The sequence below is a fragment of the Tinamus guttatus genome, unplaced genomic scaffold (assembly GCF_059628265.1).
Source record: "Tinamus guttatus ecotype Peru unplaced genomic scaffold, ASM5962826v1 Tinamus_guttatus_pri_ptg000045l, whole genome shotgun sequence".
Classification (NCBI taxonomy): Eukaryota; Metazoa; Chordata; class Aves; order Tinamiformes; family Tinamidae; genus Tinamus; species Tinamus guttatus.
Genome location: NW_028288579.1, coordinates 1,962,217 through 1,983,747, shown reverse-complemented (window position 1 = coordinate 1,983,747; position 21,531 = coordinate 1,962,217). Strand labels below are relative to the sequence as shown.

The following is a 21,531-nucleotide window of genomic DNA, read 5'->3' as shown; positions in this document are numbered from 1 at the left end:
GTGAAAACAGCAAATTTTGTGTTCCAGTCACAGATCATCCTCTCGCGCATTACCATAGCTGCTGTTTAATCATTTCTCACTTATTTTGATACAGTATTAAGATAAGATCCCATTATCAATACATGAAAAAAAAATCTTTCTCTTTAAACTGAAGTATTACGGATATGATTATCAGGCCGAACAAGACGTTTTGTTGTTGTTGTTTGTTTGTTCTTACTTGTTCTGCCATTTCTTCCGTGGCCTTTGCCGCAGTCAGCATGTCAATGGCATGTATTTACAGATATAAATATCTTTAGCATTGTATATGCAAGATATATTATTACATATGTTTAGTTTCTTTCTTTCTTTGATAGCCTCCTGAAAATATAATCTTTTTTTTTTTCTGCAGGGAAGAAAAGAGCTCAGTAATATTGAAACAGCAACTGCTCTTTTAAAAAAGTTCACACACAACATTGTTATGGTATAAGAAACCAACCAATGAAACTAACAAACAAAAACCCCTCAGAGAACTGCTTGATCTCCTGGAAGTAAACCAGGAAAATAAGCACTTGTCTTCTCTTAGTATTTTTTTGAAGGAAAGAAAAAAACTTTTATAGTTAATAGTTAGGAGTTTGCCAGGTGAGATTGCTGTCTGGAAACACACTAGCTTCTGGTGAGCTTCTGATGCTGGTGGAGGTATGTAACCAAGTTCTTTTTAGAAGAACAGTCTTGCTTACTGAGCTTTCCTTTGCATACAAATGTTTATAACACGAGGTTTCAACCAGAGGCAATCAGTCATGTCTGAAAACATAGAAAAGTGAATATTATTGAAGGAAAAGAAGAGCACAGGAATTTGAGAAGGCAAATTGTAATTATCATGGGTCAGAATTTGTTTTTCTGTTTCATTTTCCTTTCAGTGATTATTGACATTAAAGGATACCTACTGTGGCAATAACATCATATCCAAATATTTTTCTACAATTTTATATGCAAATTTAGCTCTCTTCATTCTGATAGAAATGCACTGGTTATTTACCTCATCTTTCCTCCAAATACCAAATTGTGGATTCATGACAGGAAATCCAGATAAGAAATTATAGGTTTCACTCTTATTCCTTGCTAAGTGTAATTTTACTGCATTGAGATGTTCCATTTCATGCCTAAAAGGCTTGAGTGGTTACTATGGCCTTATCCTAGTTCTAAATCAGTACCAAATTACCAGATTTGCTAAGTGGTTTGGACTCTGTCAGATGCTAGAAGGCCATTCCTCATACTTCAGCAGGAAGGTGATTTAGAGTTAACAGCACTTAACTGTCTCGATTTTTCAAGAAGCAGTAGGTATGTAGTGCTGCTGAGTCAGTAGCAAGAATTTTTGTGATTTTATGTGAAGAAATGTTTTGGAGATATTACTGTAAACCACCATGTCATTTGTTTCTGTTATTTAGAAACCACTTGTATCAAGAATGGGATGACTTGGGTAGAGGTTTTTTTAATCTTTCCTCTCTATGGAGTCTGGGGAAGTACATTTCCTGATCAGTGCTACATGTGATCAGTAGGAAGGTTAATGAATTTAAGGGCTGTAATAACTAAACAGTGGGGGAAAAACAGAATAATAGAATTATGGTAGAGACAGAATTTTAAATGTTGGAGCTGCAGGAAGCTAAGGGTAGAAATATGAGCAGTGTGTGGATTGCTCTAAACTGGTCTTGTGGTAAGTAGGGTAAGCGTTTATTCAGATGATCTTTCAGTTTCTGGATTTTTTAAAAAATTTTTGCATAGTTATGTATTCTAAAAATACCGTATTCATCAAAACACTAAAAATTACACTTTAAATATGCTTTAGAGAGCTTTCAGAGTTCAATTGCATGGCAAAAGGAAAACGTGTAACCCAACAGGAGTTGTTTTTGAGAACCTTGGTTGTCAGTATTGCTGCACAAGTGTTTAATTTGCTGGAAAATATTCAGTGGCTCAGGAAACCAAGAAAGTAGCTAATCTTTGTGGACATAATAAATGGAGAATGCCACAAATGAAAAGCACAGTGGTTTTGGCAGCATATAAAACAATGCTTCTTACTTACATATCTCTCAGTTAGTGCAAGACGCTCGTTTTTTCGTGATTATTTGTCTTCATTCTGGGATATTGGGGGGTGGAAACACAGGCAGTCTGCTTCTGTTCTCCAGCGCTCATCTAAATTGCCATCAGATATTTGCGATTCCCAGATGCTTTTGCACAGCCACCAGATAGCTGCATTGTATCAGATCCTGTGCCACCTCAGAAGCCAGAATTTGTTGGGTTTTCCTTATTGCCTACCAGGGAGATCTTCAAGGAGGATTTCTTTGTGCATAGTGTACTTCTGATTTTACCCTAATGCAGCTTTGTAGCTGAGCACTGTCAGTATTTTATTGAAATGTCATTTTGATTATAGTTATTTATGCTAATGGTTTGGGGGTAGTTGTACTTTGGCTGTATCTTTAGACACTTGCACGTTTGGACTGATGCATGACATTTGTTTTGTCTTCTGAACTGACTGATACTACTTGTCTCTAGGTTTGTGTTTATTAAGCTGAGCTAGACACCATTTTACTTCTTCCTTGGTTTTGTCTGAATTATTCCGTTCACCCCAGCAAGATTAGCCTCCTTCCTGCACATGACTGAATCTCTAGTGCTTGTTTTGAAAGGAATGGGAGAGTAAATGCTGTTGGGAAACAGGAGAAAAAGTCGTAGTGTTGTCTGTAGGATTTGCTGTTTGTGGCAAAGTTGGGAATTCATGTCCTATTCTCAGAAGTTTTCTGGAAATTGAACCCACTGGTGTTATCATGTTCATGGATTTATGGAGAGGAAATGGAGAAGTTATAAAAATTATAAAAGTATTTTCTGGAAACAGAAGGGTTAATATAATTAAAAATGTGGAGTCAGAAGACAACTCTCTGAAGCAGGCTTAGGTGTATTATGCCTCGAATATAGTATTTGAAACAGAGTCATGTAAAATGCATTTCAAAGGTTATATACAACACAAATAGCAGTTTTTAATGGAGATTTGTTGTTGCTTTGAACTTTAAACGCAGCACACACAGGTATGGTACATGGTTACATAATAGGTGTGCTTTGGGGAAAGATGTGCTGGGAGTATCTGTGGGTGTCGTCATTGTGCTAATAGATCTGTTGTGGTAGGACCTTTTGTGCCAAGCACTGTAGAAATGCAGTTTTATAATAAAAAGGTGAAAACATTATTCACTACTATGATGAATTTAATTTAATTACTGTGCTACATAGAAGACAAGTATATCTAGAGAAAATTTTCCAGATTTATGTCACAGCTTTCTGGCTTATTTCTGCATTTGCGAACTGTGCACTTTGTTCAGTATTAAGTTTTTTGCATTTTGCTCTTTGAATGAATTGGAAATGATTCATATTTTTTTCAAAGTGAAAATGAAGTGAATTTTTTTTTTTCAAAGTGAAAAGTTTGTTTGCTTCACCCAACTGTACAACTGTAACTTGTACCTGTAGCTGAAGTCTGCGTTTGCACCAGTGATCAAAGTTGTATTCTTCAGTTAGATTTCTGAGTCATGTGGATGTGCTTCTCTGTGGTGCTGGGACATGCCAAGGGTGTAAAATGTTCCTGTGTGTGAAAATGAGAGTTTGACATTCCAAGAAAGACTTTTTCACCATCACTGCAAGTATTCCTGTTAAGCAGAGATTGAAACTGAACGTTTGGATTGAACTATCAAGTTCTGCAGCTGTTTAGTTGTTAGGAAAATAAGTTTGTTTGGGCTTTTCCAAAGGTGGATGTGCTGTGACAAACTATTTCCCAACTTCAATAGTTCTTTTATTGCAGAAATCCAAATACATCTTTAGAGGGAGCTATGATAACACCTGAAAGTCACGATCTGCTATCCTGCCTCTGTGTCTGAGACCGATTCATCTGTGAGTTTTGGTAAATGAACTGTGAGCACAAGTGCTCTCTGAGGACGGTGTAGTACGAGTGGCGAGTTTAGCCAAATGAGCGTCGTGAAGAACTTCTGTGACATATGTTCTTGCTGTTAAGACTGTGGAATATGTTTGTAAATGTCCTGGTACCTCCTGGGCCGTGAAGTGAGACTTGGGGATCTCCTTTGGCTCTCCTCTGCATTAATTAATAACACTGTTTTGGACTCGCTTGACACTTTGAAAATATAAGTAGCAGATGTTTAGTCATGTATGCACAGATGTACCTATACATCATACAGCAGATGTTTTGCAAAAAATACTTTCTTATGACGCAGCAGAGAAGAATATGGGTGACTGAGCAACTGTGTAACTCCTTAAGATTAATGTTTTTTTTTTTTTTTTTGTGAAAATTACTATGAAATGTTATATTTCGGAATGCCCCGAGATACCTAGGACTAAGGCCCTGTTTTGCTATTGAACTCTTTAAGAAGAGATTGGTTCCAGCGCAGGTAGCTTTGAGTTTTAAATGCTGGAATTATTTTAGGACAAGAATACCTCATTTTTCTGTAAAGTATGTACCTTCATCCTCTGAGTTTGAAACTTATTGTCTGGCCTTGGTGCACAGGTGAGGCAGCCACAACTCTTCCCTTTCTCTGTGCTAAATTTTATTTAAAAGAAGCAAAAAATGTTTTTTTTAATGCTTTTAAGTATGTATATTTGTCTGATATTTGTCTGTGTCTATGCATGTGCTTGTGTATGTATGTAATGTAAGCTGGTGGTTTTGTTTTGAGGGTATAAAATAACTATAGGCATTATTATAATTAAAATATCCTATTTTGGAAAAATGTAAGAGAAATTATTCTGAAAAAGCAGTAAGGATATAGAGGTATACAGGGTACAGACTGCTGCTGTTAACCGGTTCTTATGAAAGATTGTTTACGTGAAGGTTTTCTATGAAGGAGCCAAAAGAACTTTAGGTGGGGCAGAAGCACCACCTATTATTAAGTTACCTGATGCTTGCTATTACATACTCCTCATTTCAGTTTTTTATTATTTGCCAGATGTTAATTATTTGGGTTGAAATTTCCCATGGTAGGTATCTGTCTCAGGCTGGCATTTTGGAGGGTGTGGAAGAGATGAAGGGTTTAGCCAACATGGTTCAATCTTTTCTAAAAATTAGATGAAAAAATGTTTTGTTTGCATTTAAAGTTTTCAAAGCCCTATATGGCTACTTTACGTAGGTTGAGATAGGGTGTAGTATGCTGTTTCGTGCAAGGATGTGCTTCTTACCAGTCTTGCAGAAATCTGCTCAGCATTGATCAAATTAGCAATTTATTCAGGTCTAAAAGATGGTCCCTGCAGTGAATATACTTGAGCCTGAACTAAACAGGCTTTATGTACAATTTGAGGAATGGGGCTTCTGTATTTCTTTCTGGTATGAATCTGGGAAAAAAGTAAAAGCACAGAGAATCCCCAGGTGCAAAATGCGGCCTTTCGTAGGATGTGCAGAAGTGATGTGAGGATAGGGATGGCTGAACAAGAGCACTAACCTGGAGAATACTGGGCTAGAAAGGAAGAAACGAAAGAGGCTCTACTGTGAGTAGGTGTCAATATATAATGCTAAAAAAGTTGTCGGATACAGTTTCATTATTTGTATGAATTGAAAAGTGTTTAATAAATGGGCCTGGGAGTAGCAATAATAAAAAGGCAATTCATATGCAAGCCCCATCTGTGCTATACTTTTTTTTTAAATCCTTTTTCATTTCTAATGAAAAACTCATTTTACATAGACAAGTGCAGAAAACTTGTAAGTGACCCTGAAGACACTGGGCATTCTACTTTGATCAGATAAAGGCTATATAATAAAGAACAGAGTATAATGGGAAAAATCACTTGTAGTTGTCTTAAGCTGAATACGAGTTTATAGAAACTTTTAGCTTTAACGTTTTTATGTCTCAATTCTTGGTCTGCAAAGTGGGAGCCAGCTCAGAAGGGGAAAGATATTTTCTTATTACGTAGGAGGTCTGTGGTCACAGTAGTTGTGAGCATCATTGAAGAGTTTGTGAAAACATAAAAATGCCATCTTGAGAACCAGATTTCAGTAGCATACAGTAAAGAAGGCCTTAGGCCCTATGCTGAACTATTTAAGAAGCTGTTCCTGAAGCAGACAGCTTCTGTGCTGTCCGCCCATTGAGCCAGGTGGCCTGTGGAAGACATAGTATATGACTAATGTAGTCAAAGGCTGTATCATAATGCAGACACTCAGGAGGACCAAATAAGCCTGTACAAATAATTTTGTCATTGCACGGCTTTTGAGCACTTTTGTTCCCTTTCGTCAAGAATGGGAAATGCTTTGGGGCAGCTTTCTACAAGAGAGTCGTTTAAAAAGCTGGAGATGAAGATACTGATATGGTCCGTGCAGTGGCTGTAAATGGTGAGGCCAAGAGTTATTTTCAGATTTTGAGCCAAAGATGATGTAGATTTGCTCAATAGATACCTCAAAGAAATACAGCTGATAAAGCTGCTAAATTAGACATCCCCCAGTCAAGGGATTTGTCTGTGCAGATTGGACAAAAGTTTCAACTGGTTTATCTGTGCCACTTAAACAAGGGGTAACAATCAAAGGGTGCCATTAGGAAGCTATTGAAAAATCCTAGAATTTTTCTTAGCCAATTTATCCTTGTAGAAATGTTGCTGCTGTTGTTTATATATATTGTCCTTAGCTTCCAAAGTGAAAACGAAGGAGATTAGTGAAGCTAATACAGAGCTAATAGTCACCTGAAGGGTCTGTACTGAAATCATGCCTAGCATGCAGTAAGTTGTTACCATCTCTAACGTATGTAAAGTGTTTTAAAGAGCATGGAGGATCCAGATGCTGAAGACATTTGCTCTCAATCTGAATTGTTGCTGTGTCTTTTGCTATTGCTTTGAGAATGGTAAACCACCCACAGGCACTTGCTCCTTTTTCAGTAAGAGTGGATGTATTTATCCTATACGTTAGGCTAGAATCAGACTTGAGGCTCCATTTAGGTGGCCACCTATCACTTGTCCTTGTAATTGACTGTCCTCTCCTGGCTTTTGAAAGTGGAAGGATAATCTAAGTATTTAATGTTAGGGGGCGCATCATGAACCTCTTAATTCTTTTTTCTTCCTTCTGAAATCAAGCACACCATGTTCCTTAGAGGCCTTATAGCAGAAGTTTTTGCAGCTATTATGATATATAATAAAACCTTGAAATAAGCTTTCCTCATTCTATATGCTCCATTTCAGATTTAACATCATTTTTGGAATTTAAAGTAGGGTCATTTTGCCTGCAGTTGTACAACATTAACCAGAGTAATTCAGTTATTTCAGAAAACTGATTAGATTGTCCTCTCTCCAGGGTGGGGACTTTGTATTTGTTCTGTAAGGTGTGCATTACATTTGGGAGCACTGTGTATAACTAATACTGCTCTCTTCAGCCATAACTGCAATAAAAGAATACATAAGATCATTGCTATTATGTATTTTTTTGAAAAGCAAAAGGACTATATCATATCACTCTGTTCTGCACCCTGTACATGAAAGAGACACAGTCCTGTTTTCTGGGTTCAGTGTTGGGTCTTTCACGCTGATGGTTAGTCTACTGCCATTGGCTACTTTCATTTTATTAAAAGGTTTTGTGAATTTGGGTTTATTTGTGATTTATGTGTCAGGACACCAGGAAAGTACATTCTTGTTTGTGTCCACAAGTGGCTTTGTTTTTAATGTGCGGCTGTATTTTATGCCTTTCTGCAGGCTTGAATAAAATGCTTTTATTCATGTTTTTTTTTTTGTCATAAGGCAAAAATAAGTTTATCACTAAAGGAAAATAAGTAAGATTTTTATTTTATTAATCTGAAGATACTTGAGTGATATTTTGAGTACTGTGAAAACATATTTAGAGGTGCAAGCATGCCTTAAGATGGGATCAGTAGAGATGTAAAAGCTGCTATATAATATTTTGCTTTAGTAGTAGATAGATATATTATTCCTTGTTTTCTAATGTGGACTGACAAATATAGGATGTTAGAAAAGTCAGGACAGTTGAACATTAGTGATCCACCTTCCTTAGCTGAAGTGTGGCCACGTTCACAGACACAGTAGCTAATGTTTACCTTGTGTAGTATTCCTCACGTATCTTACACAAGCTGCTTTATAAAATGAGCCTGGAACTTTTCATGCCTAGTAGATTAAAATACCAGTTTCTCCTGATCGTTTTGTGGGAGAGGGAACTAGAAGACTCTTCACTCATAGGGATTGTGTCCTTACTGGTCATCCTGACTTTGAAAGCATCACTTTTCTCCATTATGGAAGTAGTTAACATGTATCTCAACAGATTTTTGAGACCTTTGCATGTGATTTGCTTACATCTCATTTTTACCAGTAACAAATTGAAAGAAGTTTTGTAATGTGCATTGCTAGTGTCTGTGGTTGAAAAAAGTTTGCAAACCCTAATTTAGTGGAGTCTGGACATTGACTGGTTGATCCTTGAGTAGCTGAGCTAGTGAATGTGATTTACTGCTTTTATGATTATGGGCAGGAAAGATAGGTAAGATTTTTCTTTTACTCAGGAGTGTTATTTTTGTGCAGCCATATCTCTTGGCTGGATACACGGCAGCATGTCGCAGTGTGTGAGGGGGTAACTGATCTGCTAGTATTAATTAAGGCCTGGATGATAACTTCTCCTTTCCCTAGTGAGCTCAATGTTTTGCATCTCTGTTTTTGGTCTTGCTACACATTTTTTTTTTAAAGCTTCCAGTTGCTTAGTGTCTTTGAGACCCTTTAGTTTCCTGTGAAATGCAGTTCAAAAGTTACTGGGGAAAGGACAGAGCAGCCAGCCTCAAAAATAGTCAATCTCTCCTTGCCTCTTAAAAGTAATTGCTGGGAAGTAATGATAAACAACTGGCTTTTCTTGAAGCATTACCTGAATTTATTGCATGTTTAAAACTTTTGTCCGGTTTGGCGGCCAGCCTCCCCAACTCGTGAGAAGGGCAGAAGAGTCACGGGGGCCTCGGGCCCGCAGGCAGCACCTTCCCTGGGTCCCGGCTGCGCGAAGGGCTGAGCTGCAGCCCGGGCCGGCTGGACGATGCCGGCAGCGCGAACGCGGCGTCTGCGCCGGCCCGGAGCGTGCGCGGCTGGGGAGCTTCGGCAGGGACTGTGTGGGTGCTCGTCCCGCGCTGCCGCGCTGCTTGGAGGGTTGTGAGTCATTGTGGGAGGCAGCCAGAGAGGCTCTTCCCCTTCCCTCTTCCCCACTGCAGTGGATCTCATTGATTCCCTTCAGTTTGCAAATCCCGGGAGGTGCCTTGGGAAGCATGTTCAATTCACGGTGAATTCCGACCGGCCCGCCTGTAGGACTGCAAGTTGAACATCATTGCTTCAGCATAAATCTTTACAAAAGATGTTAATGTCTGGTTAAAATATGCAAATATTTACTGACTTGTCTACTGTTTGTCAGCTTGGCATGCAAGACCTTGGATCTGATCCTTCTGTCTTGGCAGACATTGGGAATATTGCCAGTAACATTAATAGGAACAGCATTGTGCCCTCTAATCTGTTTGTTTATGAAGTACACAGAGAGTTATCTGGCTCAATTCTTTACAGTGAATAGAAAAAGCATCTGTTTGAAATTTTTTCTTAACTGTCACTTGCTTAACTTTACCATTATCTTAACATACAGACCCTTTGGTTCTATAAAATCCATCTGTAAGCGGCGAAGCACAAAAGTGCACTGCTATGAGTTAAACTGCTCTGAAATACTTTGAGTTTAGTTCCTAATGTGCTCTCCTCCTACACTGATTTTTGGTTTGTAGTTGGACTAATCACACTGTAGAGTAATTCTTCAAAAGTCTCCAGTGCGCCAAGCAGGCGTGGTGTTTACTTAGAAATAAATGACTGCGCAGATCGCTCTCGTTATGGCTCTTCCTCCTCAAGCTGTCCATTTTGTTTGGGGATTAGATTCTAGTTGCTCTTTTTTATTTGTTTACAGAACCCATTGGAAAAAAAGGAGAAATTCTCAGGAATACTGAGCCTGAAAATCATTAGTTGTAGGGGAAAAATCCACCCCAGTACTTTGAAAAACAGGGTTTGAGTTACACTATTTAGAATTAACCAGATCTTTTAAATGATAGTGACCACAGCTACTTTGTGGAAGTTAAGCGGAGCACGATTTGGCCTTCAAATAAATGTAATATCCTTAAGTTTTCTGCTAAAGGAAGGAGGTTTTTGGAGGTATAAAGTAGAAAGCCAGGTTAGATCCCTGAATTATTGAGGAGAGTTGTGTAAACTTTTACATGCATCTCGGTGAGATGCTTACTGTCATACCAGGTGGGTTTCACGTGAGCTATGTTACTCATGTATTATTTAAGTGGCTAAATTAGGAGCCTTCCTCTAGGTGCAGTGATGCTGCTGTGAGATAGTTGCAAACTAAGAAATGCTCTGAATTGAGCACTGCTGATGAAGGCACTGTTGATAATGCATAGTGCCTGGATTTCCAAGGTAGGCCCTCTGTCCACCTGCCTTAAATGAGTAATTTTAGATAGTGGGAATATATTTGTTTGCTCTTTCCAGAGGGAATTCTAAAGATGTATTCAACTTCGATGCTTTATTCCAATTGTTACTCAAGTCTGTGCTGCAGCCTTAGACTTAAAACTCAACATACAGTTCTCCAAGACATTTTTGAAGAGAAAAAAAATACATTTTTTCTTTACGTTCTTAGTATTTTGATCTCAGTTTTGTGGGTGGATTTTAAGTCACATTCACATCATCTAGTCCTGTTGCTAATTTTGGTGCAGCGTAGGGGGTTAGCATTAGGAGCAGGGGTTCCCAGGAGTCCTAAGGAAGAGCTGAGTGCCTCCAGTGAACAATGCAGAGCACCTGAAGCAGAGGCTAAGGCGGATGGTGCAACTATCCAGTAAATGGGCCTCAAACTGGTGCCCTGCACGTGTTTGTTTCTGTATGTACACGTAGGTATGGAGAAATCCGAGAGCCTGAATTTAGGGTTTTCTGCATGTTGTCCACGTGCGGTCTTTCTGTTATGACTAAATTCATTAAACAAATGACACTTGAGGGGCTCTGCCCACTGCTGTGTGGCATGCGCTGTGGCTTGGTGGGAGGAGAGCTACATGTTTAGCTTTATTTGGTTGGCCTGGCCGGGTCGGTCAGGAGGGATCTGCGTATAAACAGTGCTCCTGCAGGAGCTCCGCTCCGGCCTTCTCCTTCCAGAGGAATCTTGGTTATATGTCAGCCAGGAAGTGAGGAAATCCAAAGCACAGCAGAGTTCATGAGAGCCTCTCTTTTCAGTCCCTTAGGAGGAAGACAGAATGTTCAGGAGGAAAAACAGCAATTAATTAATTGCAGTTTATTATTGAAGTGAATTCTAGATTTGTAGAATTCATTGTGGCCTAAGAATTCAGCGAAATGGAGGTCAAATTTGATATTGAAATTCAAATTTTAAGACTGGAAGGAAACACATAGAACATTACAGCACGATACTATAAAGTCTATCCTATTTCTTGATTACATTTTTTTTGTTTTTTTACAGTAGATTGACTTAGACATGAGTTAATGAGAAGAATTGGGATAGTGGATTATTTTTTCTCATAAGGGAAGTATATCTATTTGACCTTAAAATTGGCTTATTGAAGTTACCTTATGTTAACCTGGTAAAATATTTACAGGTGTCAAATATAAAGGAATTTTTAACATGTGCTAGTTATTTTAGCTAATTATCACTGTTGATATGTAATAAAAAATATTGATAATATGCTTCTTGTTAGAAATGCAACTGGCAACTTAATTTTCCTCTTTCAGTTATCAGAGCTGATTTTTGTGTAGCCAGCTTTAAAGTAAAATGTCTCTAAAGCCGTATCATGTATATCCCTTCCAAAGAAGGGGTGATAATATAGAGGGAGATTATAGAAAGGTTTTGCTTTTGTATTGGTGAGCTAGGTTGTTGATAATTTTGTTGATTGTTTAAGTTTGTTGGCAGATAATGTTGCCCGTTTTGTGTAGATTTTAGCTGTAACTGTTTCAGGCTTTTCCCTCCAGTATGTATACCTTATTCAGTTGGAGAAGCTGCATGGACTTCATGGAGAAGCTGCAGCAGGGTGTTGGTGCGGGTGGGCCTTTCTCCGGCATCAGTGAGGCTAAAGCAGCGGAACGGGCAGGCGCTTGGCCGTCGAGCTCCCTTCCTCATCCTTAGCCATCCTCCTCCATCCGCACTGCACTTCGTGCACTGAACGCTGCCTCGCTCGCCTCGAGCACAGATGAGAAGGGCTGTGAGGAAAGAGGTGCCCTGCAGAAAAGGAGGGGGGACTCAGCGAGAGCAGCCCCTGCATGAGTTCTGTTGCTTCCAAAGCAAAGCTTGCACTGCCAGGGAAGACACAGAAGCCTCTATGCAGCAAAGTGCTTAAATCCACGCTGACTTTAAATCTTAAACCACTTCTTATATTCTTAAAATTAGTCACAGGCTTAAATATCTTCCTGAATTAGAGCCAAAACTGAGAGCCAGGAGTGATGTAAGTAGGAGCATGGAGAAAAAACATTGGGAAGAGGTTAGTTAGCAAGAAAGATGGGAAAAGAAATGGAAATGGCATAGGACGGAGGGGATGCGATAGAACACCTCGAGATGGGAGTGGAAGTTGGTTGGCAAGTTGTCACTGCCATTATGCAGCTAACCAACGTTTTATCGTCCCCTCTGCCCCCGCTCCAGGATTTCTGTCCCTGAGTCATGGCAGACAGAAGACCAGAGAAGGCATGTGAACAAGCATGTGAATCCCTTAAGCAGCAGGATTATGAAGTGGCAGTGAAGCTTTGCACAGAGGCTCTCCTTGCCCTGAGCCAGGCCCCCCCGGCGCAGCCCTCCCCGGCAGGCCAGGCACAAAGCGACCGCATCAAAATCGAGAGCCTGCTGTATAGAATTGCTTCCTTTTTACAACTTGTGAGTGTGACTCTTGAATAGTGTTAAGTGAACTGGAAAGAACAGTCAAATCTCCTTTACCGTCAAGATTGGAATAAAATCCAGCACCTTCCTGCAATTGGCATGTTGTTCCTCTGCAGAATCCTCCTCGCTGAAGAGTGTGAGACACTTGTGTCTTGCAGTGATTGCTCTGAGCAGTTGCATGGGTCTGTTTGGGACCGCTAAGTAATTTGGATCTGAGAAACAATTCTCTAAAATAAAAAAAAATAGAGAAAAAATATTCCAGGAATAAAAATATCTCATTGTAGAGTCTTAAATTACGTTCTTTAAATTACGTACTGTTTTGCTATGTCTTTAAAGAGCATTCAATTAGGATAGCAAATCTAAACACTCCAAAAAAAAAAAAAAAAAAAAAAGAGGAGGGTGCATTTATATTTAATTTAGCTGTCTTAGCATGGGTGTAACCGTATCTTTTAAAACTTGCCTGCTATTTTTTTCATCACTAGGCTAGAGTACGTTTAATAGAAAATGTAACTTTTAGGCTCTGACAGAATTTTAATGGGAATGCGAAAACTCTGATCTTTGTAAAGGTTTATAAATGGAAGGCAAGAGACATATCCATGAATCATAGATTATTCCATTGCTAAATTTATGTCCTTCCCTCAAAGCATTAGAGAACTACAATTTCTCAAAGAAAAGGACATTAAAGTGCTTAATATGACTAAGGCTGTGTTTTCCCTGCACTTCACTTCTGGAAACGTTTTTACCAACTTGCAGGGACCTTCCTCGTCCCAGCTCATCAGATATTGGCAATGAACAGTTTCTTCCCAAGTGACAAAATCTTGGCCAGGTTGTAAGCCCCTGCTAGGCAGCTTTAAAATAAACCTTGCCCTTCTGATTAGGGACCATTTTTAAAACATTCTCTAAATAGAGAGTTGAATCCACCTATTCAGTGTGTGAAACAAAAATTAGGAAACTTTTTTTTTTTTTAAATTAAGATGCAGCCTGTTGTACTGCTCCTCAGGGGAAAAGATTCAGAAATGCCTAAGACATTTAGTAATGTTTGATGGAAGTTGAGTTCCAAAAGTCTGAATTCTCCAAGTTATTAAGATATAGCACTATGCAGATAGATGCTTAGCAGTATTTAATATATTAAATTCTGATGTGAATGCTTTGAAAATCCTACAAGGCACCTATCGTATGTTCAAAGCATCTGTAAATCCTTGGGGGATTGGGGAAATTCTTACCATCAAAACTTTCTTATCAACGATGTGAATTAGGCAGACTCTTAAAGATTTTAGGTCTATAAAATCCTAATGTTCTTTTATTATTGAAAGAAATAATTTCTGAAATCACTATTGATAGGTCAGAATTAAATAAAATACATACCCTGCAAATTCCAATAGCACCATATCAGTAAAAATGAAAAAAAAAAATAGTGATCAGACAAGAAAGTTAAGTTTTTGTATTTTTTGCTGTGTGTTGTGAGCCACCTACAAACACAAGTAACCTACAAACACCACTTTTTTTGCACCTTGGTGCCTCTTTTTAAAATGTCAACTTGCTGAGAATTTGAGAGAAAGTTAGCATCCTAAAATGAATAATGATATTTGATCAATGACTGATGTTCATTACATGTTATTGAGAGGTTTTAGAAACTTCTGACTGAAGCGCGTAGTTATTTATGCTAACTGGAATAATGTTATTTTTAAACTTTTCATGTTTTACCTTTCAGAAAAAGTATGGGCAAGCAGATGAAGACTGTAGGCATGGTATGCTTATTTCCTTTTTTATTACCTAGTGCTATAAATTGCAGTCAGTTGCCTGAATTTCAGAAACGGATGCCCAGATGTGCTGGTTTGCTAACAGTGACTTATTTTCCAGTTAAAATTGTGTGTTTGCTTTGCAATATGCCAACTTATTTTGCTTAAGGAGCTCTCACTGCTTTGTAAGTCATGTTCAAATACGTGAACTGAAACGCAGCTGTTTTTGGCATAGGGGTGGCATTTGACTAATAGATAGTTTAGTGTGTAAGTGTAGGATGGATAGATAGTGTGGGATGATGGTGACGAGCAAGACAGCTGATTGTTCTCTCTTCTTTCCCAGGGACACGGGTAGGTATTTTGGGTTTGCCTTTTAGGTGTTTATTCAGGAAATAAAAGGGTTGATGTGCTTACATTCAACCCTGTTTGCTGAAGCCTTCATCTATGCATCTGTCACATGGAAGTTGAGCCTTTCATGTTTTATTTCCTTGTTTGGTTGGGGTGTTTTAAAGGAATTAACCATCTTTGTTCCTGTTCTGTTATTTATTGTACAAATGATTCAGTCCTCAGGGAGAACCTTTTGCTGACTTTGGTAAGCACTGAATCAGAATTTATCAATTAGATTGTGAGAGAAGAGGTAGGTAGATCCCGCCTTTCAGTTTTTATTTTTTTATCCTTTTTTTTTTTTTCTAGAAATTTCATCAAATCACAGTTTTGTTATAGGGGCTCTGCGATACAGGTACTATCGTGACATTCCTATGCTAGGAATCGTAACCTTAAACCATTGCTTTGTGGAGGAGTAATGTCCTCATCCTCACTGATGTTCAAGCCATGATCTGGGGCTACGTGGGGCTCTGCAGGCTACTTGGGGAGGGTCCACAAACGTAGCTAAAAGAAGTAGACTGAGTTTTGCAGGTATAAATTTCCTATGTGGAGGTCAGACTCAATTAACAAACGGTTAAAGTTAAAAACTCTGATACCCTTACTAGCTACCAATCTTAACGCAGTCTGAGCTTTAAAGCAGCTTTAAAGCTGCTTGTTATTTTCATTGTTAATGAAATGGGTGTAATATCCTGATTAGCCTCATGGGTGTCTGCCGTAATGGCAAGTAATGATGAAGGAAGGGACATGTGGAAGGATGAGCAATGGGCAGAGGAGGCAGGGAGGAGTATTATCATTGATGAGAGCTGGAGGGGGTGCTGTGCAGGCAGATGAGTGCCCTTCATTCAGACTTGACTGTTTTTATCCTCTTGGCATATGTGTCAGATAGCAGTATCTTAAAAGAGCAGTATTTTTTTTTCCTTCTTTCACTGGGCATGCATAGAAGTGGGTGGAATAGGAGAACTGATGATACCTGTTTAATTTAAAAAAGCAGGGAAAGCAGCTTTGAGATGTTACTAACAAAAAAAGGAAGTAACCAGTTTAATTTTAATTCAGGGCAGCATATTGTGCAAATATATATATTTTCAAGTTCTAAAACTGAGGAAAAATTTTATCTTAATGCCGTAGGCATATAAAAATGATATGTATATGTGTGTATATGCATGCACCATACTTCTTGTGAATGCACAAATGAACAAGGTGACTGTGGCTACCATCTCGTGCTGTTGCCAGTTGTACCTCAGGTTAGGCTGTCTGCATTTATGATCCTGAAGGGTATCTGTTTTAGTCTGTCCTATTCTTGGAATATTCTTTGAAAGAAACTGAAAGACTGAGGGAGCTGGGCCTGCTCAGCCTGGAGAAGAGAAGGCTGAGAGGGGACCTGAGCAGTGTCTAGAAGTACCTCAAGGGAGGCAGTGAGGAGGATGGGGCCGGCCTCTTTTCACTGGTGGCCACCCACAGAACTAGAGGAAACGGCCAGAAACTGAAGCATGAAAAGTTCCACAGGAACTTAAAAAATTCTTGACAGTGAAGGTGCCAGAGCACTGGAACAGGCTGCCCAGAGAGGTTGTGGAGTCTCCTTCTCTGGAGATCTTCAAACCCGCTTGGATGCAGTCCTGTGCCACGTGCTCTAGGTGACCCTGCGTGTGCAGGGGTTGGACTAGATGATCTCTAGAGGTCCCTTCCAACCTTGGGCATTCTGTGATTCTATGAAATGATCCTGGTATGGTGTAGTGGAGTCCTTTGATACTTACAATTTTTTTAATAGATAAAGCTTTATTCACGCTACTGTCTTGTTAATGTGACAGGTTATCAACTTATGACAATGTTTTAATTTGACCTGAAAGATAAGTGTATCCTGAGATAATTCAAGAAATATGCATCCTTTACAGTATACTGTTTACACTGCTGGGAGCATAAGAGGTAATGACAACTTAGAATCTGTTAACTTATTCCATAAATACTTAGCCAATCATACATTTTTTTCGCTCAGTAATACTATGCAGTTAATGCTATGAAATATCACTGCAATTAATGATATGAAATACCGCATTAGGGTTTATGAACTTTGAGGTTAAAATAGCAGACTGTCAGACATCGAAACTGTGGAGTTGCTTTTTTTCTGCTCTGGGAAGTAGCTCTATTTCAGAACGTGGTCAGGGTCAGCAGAGTGGTGAATACAGGGTAATCATTGAGGCTCCTTGTAAATAGAGCCTAGCTCCCACTCTAAGCTGAAGAAATGTCTAGTTGTTGCTGCGTAAATGTCCATGTGCGACTAATGTTTCTTTAGTGTTTCACGTAACGCCCGTTAATGATATGAATGTCTGTTGAGCAGGGAGTTTTGATTTATTATTTAAAATGTAATTCAGAAGCTCTGCTGAATGTAGAAGTCCTGTTAGCACTAACAGGAGCTGCATGCATCTGAGGTCTGCATGAGTGGCAGTATAAACACAGATGTTGACGTTGCCTGCAATAACAGTAATATATTTTATAATTTTGTACTTTTAACAACTGTCCAGGCTACTTTCAGCTCACATGCTTAGCTTTACTAGCTTCTTAATCACTCAGAAAGGCATTTCTTTTTTTGGACAGGTAATATATATGATGAAGTGTTGCTCCTTCTTGTCTGAAGCATGTCTGTGTCATGAAATAAATCCTTTCACTATTGGAAGTGTCAATGGAAGTGTCTGTCTGGCCAGGTATCTGAGCTGGTGCTAGAACACATTAGGAAAGTTTTCTGTTACATGGAGCTTGTAAATTCCTGGATTCAAACAATCGTGCCTATATCCTGCACTTCACAGCAAAAGTGAATAAAAGCCCTTTTAAAGGAGCAGCAATTGAGCACGAGGAGGTTAGCTGTATTTGGAAACGCCAGGGAATGCTTTTTGTGAGCATGAATAGATCTTCCTGAGCATGTTTGTGTTACTGAGGGGTTGTCGGTCACTATATTTTTTTCTGTGAAGAGGAGGTGCTTTGTGTCCATGCTAGATAACTCACTTTACCCTTCCCATATTATTTTTTTCTGTATTTTAGCATGTGAACATTACTCTAAATCTTTGAGCTCATGTATAACGTTTCTTAGATGATGGGAGATAAGTTTCAAGTAATATGAGATGTGATCAAGTAAAACTTCCTTTACCTCTAAGTCTTGTCTTTTCAGGAAACTATGGATTCAGCCCAAGTTTCAGACATTATTTTTGTGTTAGAACTGGAAGAAAAAAAAAAAACAAAAAAACAAATGAAAATCCCACAAACTGTAGAGTTTACTTAACTGTCTGCTGCGATGAAGCTAATGGTTGCTGATTTGTGTTGCAGTGCTGGGAGAGGGGCTGGCCAAGGGAGATGGATCTTTCCGTGCAGTGCTCTGCTGCATGCATCTTAAAGGGAAGCTGCAAATTGTGTCTAATGTTCTTTCCAAATCACTGATGGGTGAATCATTGGTAAGTGGGTTTGCTGCAATGTACATAACCTTTTTGTGTGTGTATGTATGTGTATAAAACAAACTTCTTCAAACTCCTGAACTGACAGGTTGCAACAAAAATCATTTGCATGGAAAAGACAAGGACAATATATAATATATAAAATATATAATCAGGGTACCTAGGGTGTTTTATTACCAGTGTTTCTGGGTCAGTACAATCTTGAATTCCTTTTGGTTGTTGGCTCTGAATCCCCAAGGAATGCAAAGTATTTTTTGTACGCGTGCAGTTTAGCAGAGTAGAGAAAAACAAACCTCAAACTTTTTCCTGCTCTTTTAATTTGTGCTTGACACCATTCTGTATATACTTCACTAAGTTCAGCCCTTGAAGCAGAAAAATTGATGAGTCTATTAAATAAATGCTCCACAATAAGTTGTAATAAAGCATGAAGAGCTTTTCAGGAAAAAAAGCTTGCATTTCAAAGACAAAGTAAAGATTGGAGAGTTCAAACCTTCTCTTTTACATTTGAGCTATCAAAATACTTAAAAATACTTTCACCCTCAGACATGTGAGGAACATACTGATTCTTATGTAACTACTCATATGGGCAGGATTAGGGACAAACACAAGTCTCCAAAGGAGACAGTCCTTTTTATTTCTGGAATCTGGGTTAAGTAGCGTGCAGTTCATCAGCACGAGCTGGTGGTGGTGCTGAGTCCAGAAACACCGTGCTAGCTTAAATAAGGAGTGATCTGCTCAAAGGACACACAAAGTGTGATGTCAAGAGCTCTTGTAGCTGCGTTAGGAAATAAAAGGAGGGAAAGTTTGTTTTAAAACATCTTGATGTGCAAGGGTTGCCTTATAATGTATATGATTGAAGATATATCATGTTCAGTGTTATTTCCATGTAGCTCAACTGTAATATTTCCATCGCAGTATGGTAGTTATGCTATTTTATTACTTATGGGAAGTAACTCTGTTAGTGTGGTGAAATCATGTTTCCTATATCTTTGTGCATAACTTAATCAGTAGACTATTTTTGAGACAGCTTCTTTTTGCTTGTGTCTGATATGTATCCTGCACTTGATTTTTTTTTCTCTTTCTTTCTTTCCTTCCTTCCTTCCTTTCCCACCTTTTGCCCCAAATGGGATATTTTTACATGAAAAGCTTTTTTTTTGTCTGGCTGATGTTTTCTAATGAAGAAGTTTCTAATCGAAAAATTCCTGGCCAGACTGAAGAAAACTTGCCCTCAAAAATTTAATAAAATAGCCTCAAACTCTTTATCATTGAATATGTGAAATGCCCTCATTTTAGACTGTTGTGCAAATAGAGGTGGCTCTTACGTAATTGCAGAGCCCTGACTAAGCAGAGCTTTGGGTTTCTTTACAGGCCACAGCTCATTAGAACAGCCTTTCTCCTGAGAAGTGAAAAAGCATTTTGAAAACAGCTATGTTAGATTTGAGTTTGTAAATTTTTATCAAAGGTAATTCCTGCTGCTTAGTAGCACAGACAAAATTGGAAAGCGAAGTCTAACAAATACAGTGGCACCTAATTGAATTTCTGCAAAAGGTTATTGAAATGAAAACATAGATATGGGTTCCAGCGTTCAAAATTTTTGCCTGATGTGAGTGTGAAATTGTCATGTGTGTGCATATACTACTTCAGATAAGTTCATCTTTGAAAAAAATTACTTCAAATATGCTTTAATGTGTTGTTATCTTAAGGTAGATGCCAAACTTTGCTTTATAGTGGAAAAAGAGAGGCATGGATGGTCTACATCAAAGTAGAAGGAGTTATGAAAGAGTAGAAATCAATGATTTGTAGAAGGGCTTCTTAGCAAGAAGTGAATCCAGCCCTGCAGCAGCAGTGACAGTTTTTCCTCCTGATTCCTCCCCGTGGGGCCCTGCTCCGCAGCAGCGCTCCGAGTGCTCTGTGAGGCCGCTGGTGTCACTGCCCTCTTCACAGGCGGGGAAACTGAGGCAGGAGCAGTGAAGTGACTGCTCCTTGCCCCAAATCACCCAATAGCCCTCGGCCGCTGGGCTGTGCTGCATCTAGGCTGCCTGGGCTGAAGGATGTGGCTTAATGAAAACTAATAATCTTTATCTTAGGTAGCAGCCAGACTTCCATTTTTTTTTCCCTAGTTCTTCTACCTCTACCACTCGTTGTCTTGTCCTATACTGATACCCACTGTCTAGTGTTTGACTAATGTAAAATTTCCCTTTTTTGCTCAGTATTGCATAGTATGTCATTTAAAATTGTGCATTTTAAGTCAAACTCATTCTCTCTTTTCTTGCCCTCTCCTTGTTGCTTGGGGTGGTGCGAGGGAGTCCTCTTTTGCTATTGTACAATGTGTGGGAAGGCTTATTTGTTGAATAACTTAATATTCTTTCTCCCTATCTAGAACGGGATGGTAACTAAAGATCTGACACGATTGAAAACACTTCTTGCTGAAACAGAGGTAATTATAAGCACTTTATTGGGAAAATACTGAAAAATATCTGATACAGCCGAGAGGCCCCAGGAGATCTGGTCCCCCTGTGGACATACAGGATCCTACCACATAGTTTCCACTAATCTTTTGGTCTTTACTACCTACTCCTCAGCTTTTCATCACTATCTTGGTGTAAAAAAAAACATAGAAATATGTTAATAGTTTATGACTTATGATAGTGAGTGGGGAAAAAAACAAAGCTGTATGTGTCTGTTGTTTAATTCTGGCATTTTTATTTGTTAGAAATGATTCTCAAGTTATTAGCATGACTTAAAAAATGGGTTAGCAAATGTACACACCCCCTCAGTCACCCTTTTTTTGTGTTTGTTAGGAGATTGATCTGTCTATCGATTGAATTGCTACTCCTTTACTTGCTTTTTTTGCTTCTTAAGTCATTCGTTTCATTTTTACCTTTAATGTAGATTTGAAGTGAAAATATATCTGAATACATTTTAGACATTGGCTTTTTTACAAGTTTATTGCAATCCACATTAAAATGGTTGCATGATGGAATTAATTCCTATAAAATCTCGATAGCTTTCTTCTAAGGATGAGTGGACTCAGTGTTCCTATCGTAGTTTTTTTTATCAATGACTGTAATTTAGTTTTGTGTTAATAGGAAATTCATGTTTG

At 38.7% G+C, this 21,531-nt stretch overlaps 1 protein-coding gene across 4 annotated transcripts in view; it reads left to right on the top strand.

The window, feature by feature from the left end:
- HELZ (helicase with zinc finger) overlaps positions 1-21,531 on the top strand; it is a 79,286-nt gene that overhangs the window by 3,111 nt on the left and 54,644 nt on the right. For 2 of the 4 annotated variants that reach the window (XM_088537694.1, XM_088537686.1), the window contains exons 1-4: positions 12,372-12,865; positions 14,580-14,616; positions 18,304-18,428; positions 20,809-20,865. In XM_088537694.1, the coding sequence (XP_088393820.1) occupies positions 12,656-12,865; positions 14,580-14,616; positions 18,304-18,428; positions 20,809-20,865 (429 nt within the window). In that variant the 5' untranslated portion in view covers positions 12,372-12,655. Of the gene's footprint in view, positions 1-12,371; positions 12,866-14,579; positions 14,617-18,303; positions 18,429-20,808; positions 20,866-21,531 lie in introns of those variants that run through there. The other 2 variants (XM_088537708.1, XM_088537701.1) reach the window with 2 other exon arrangements.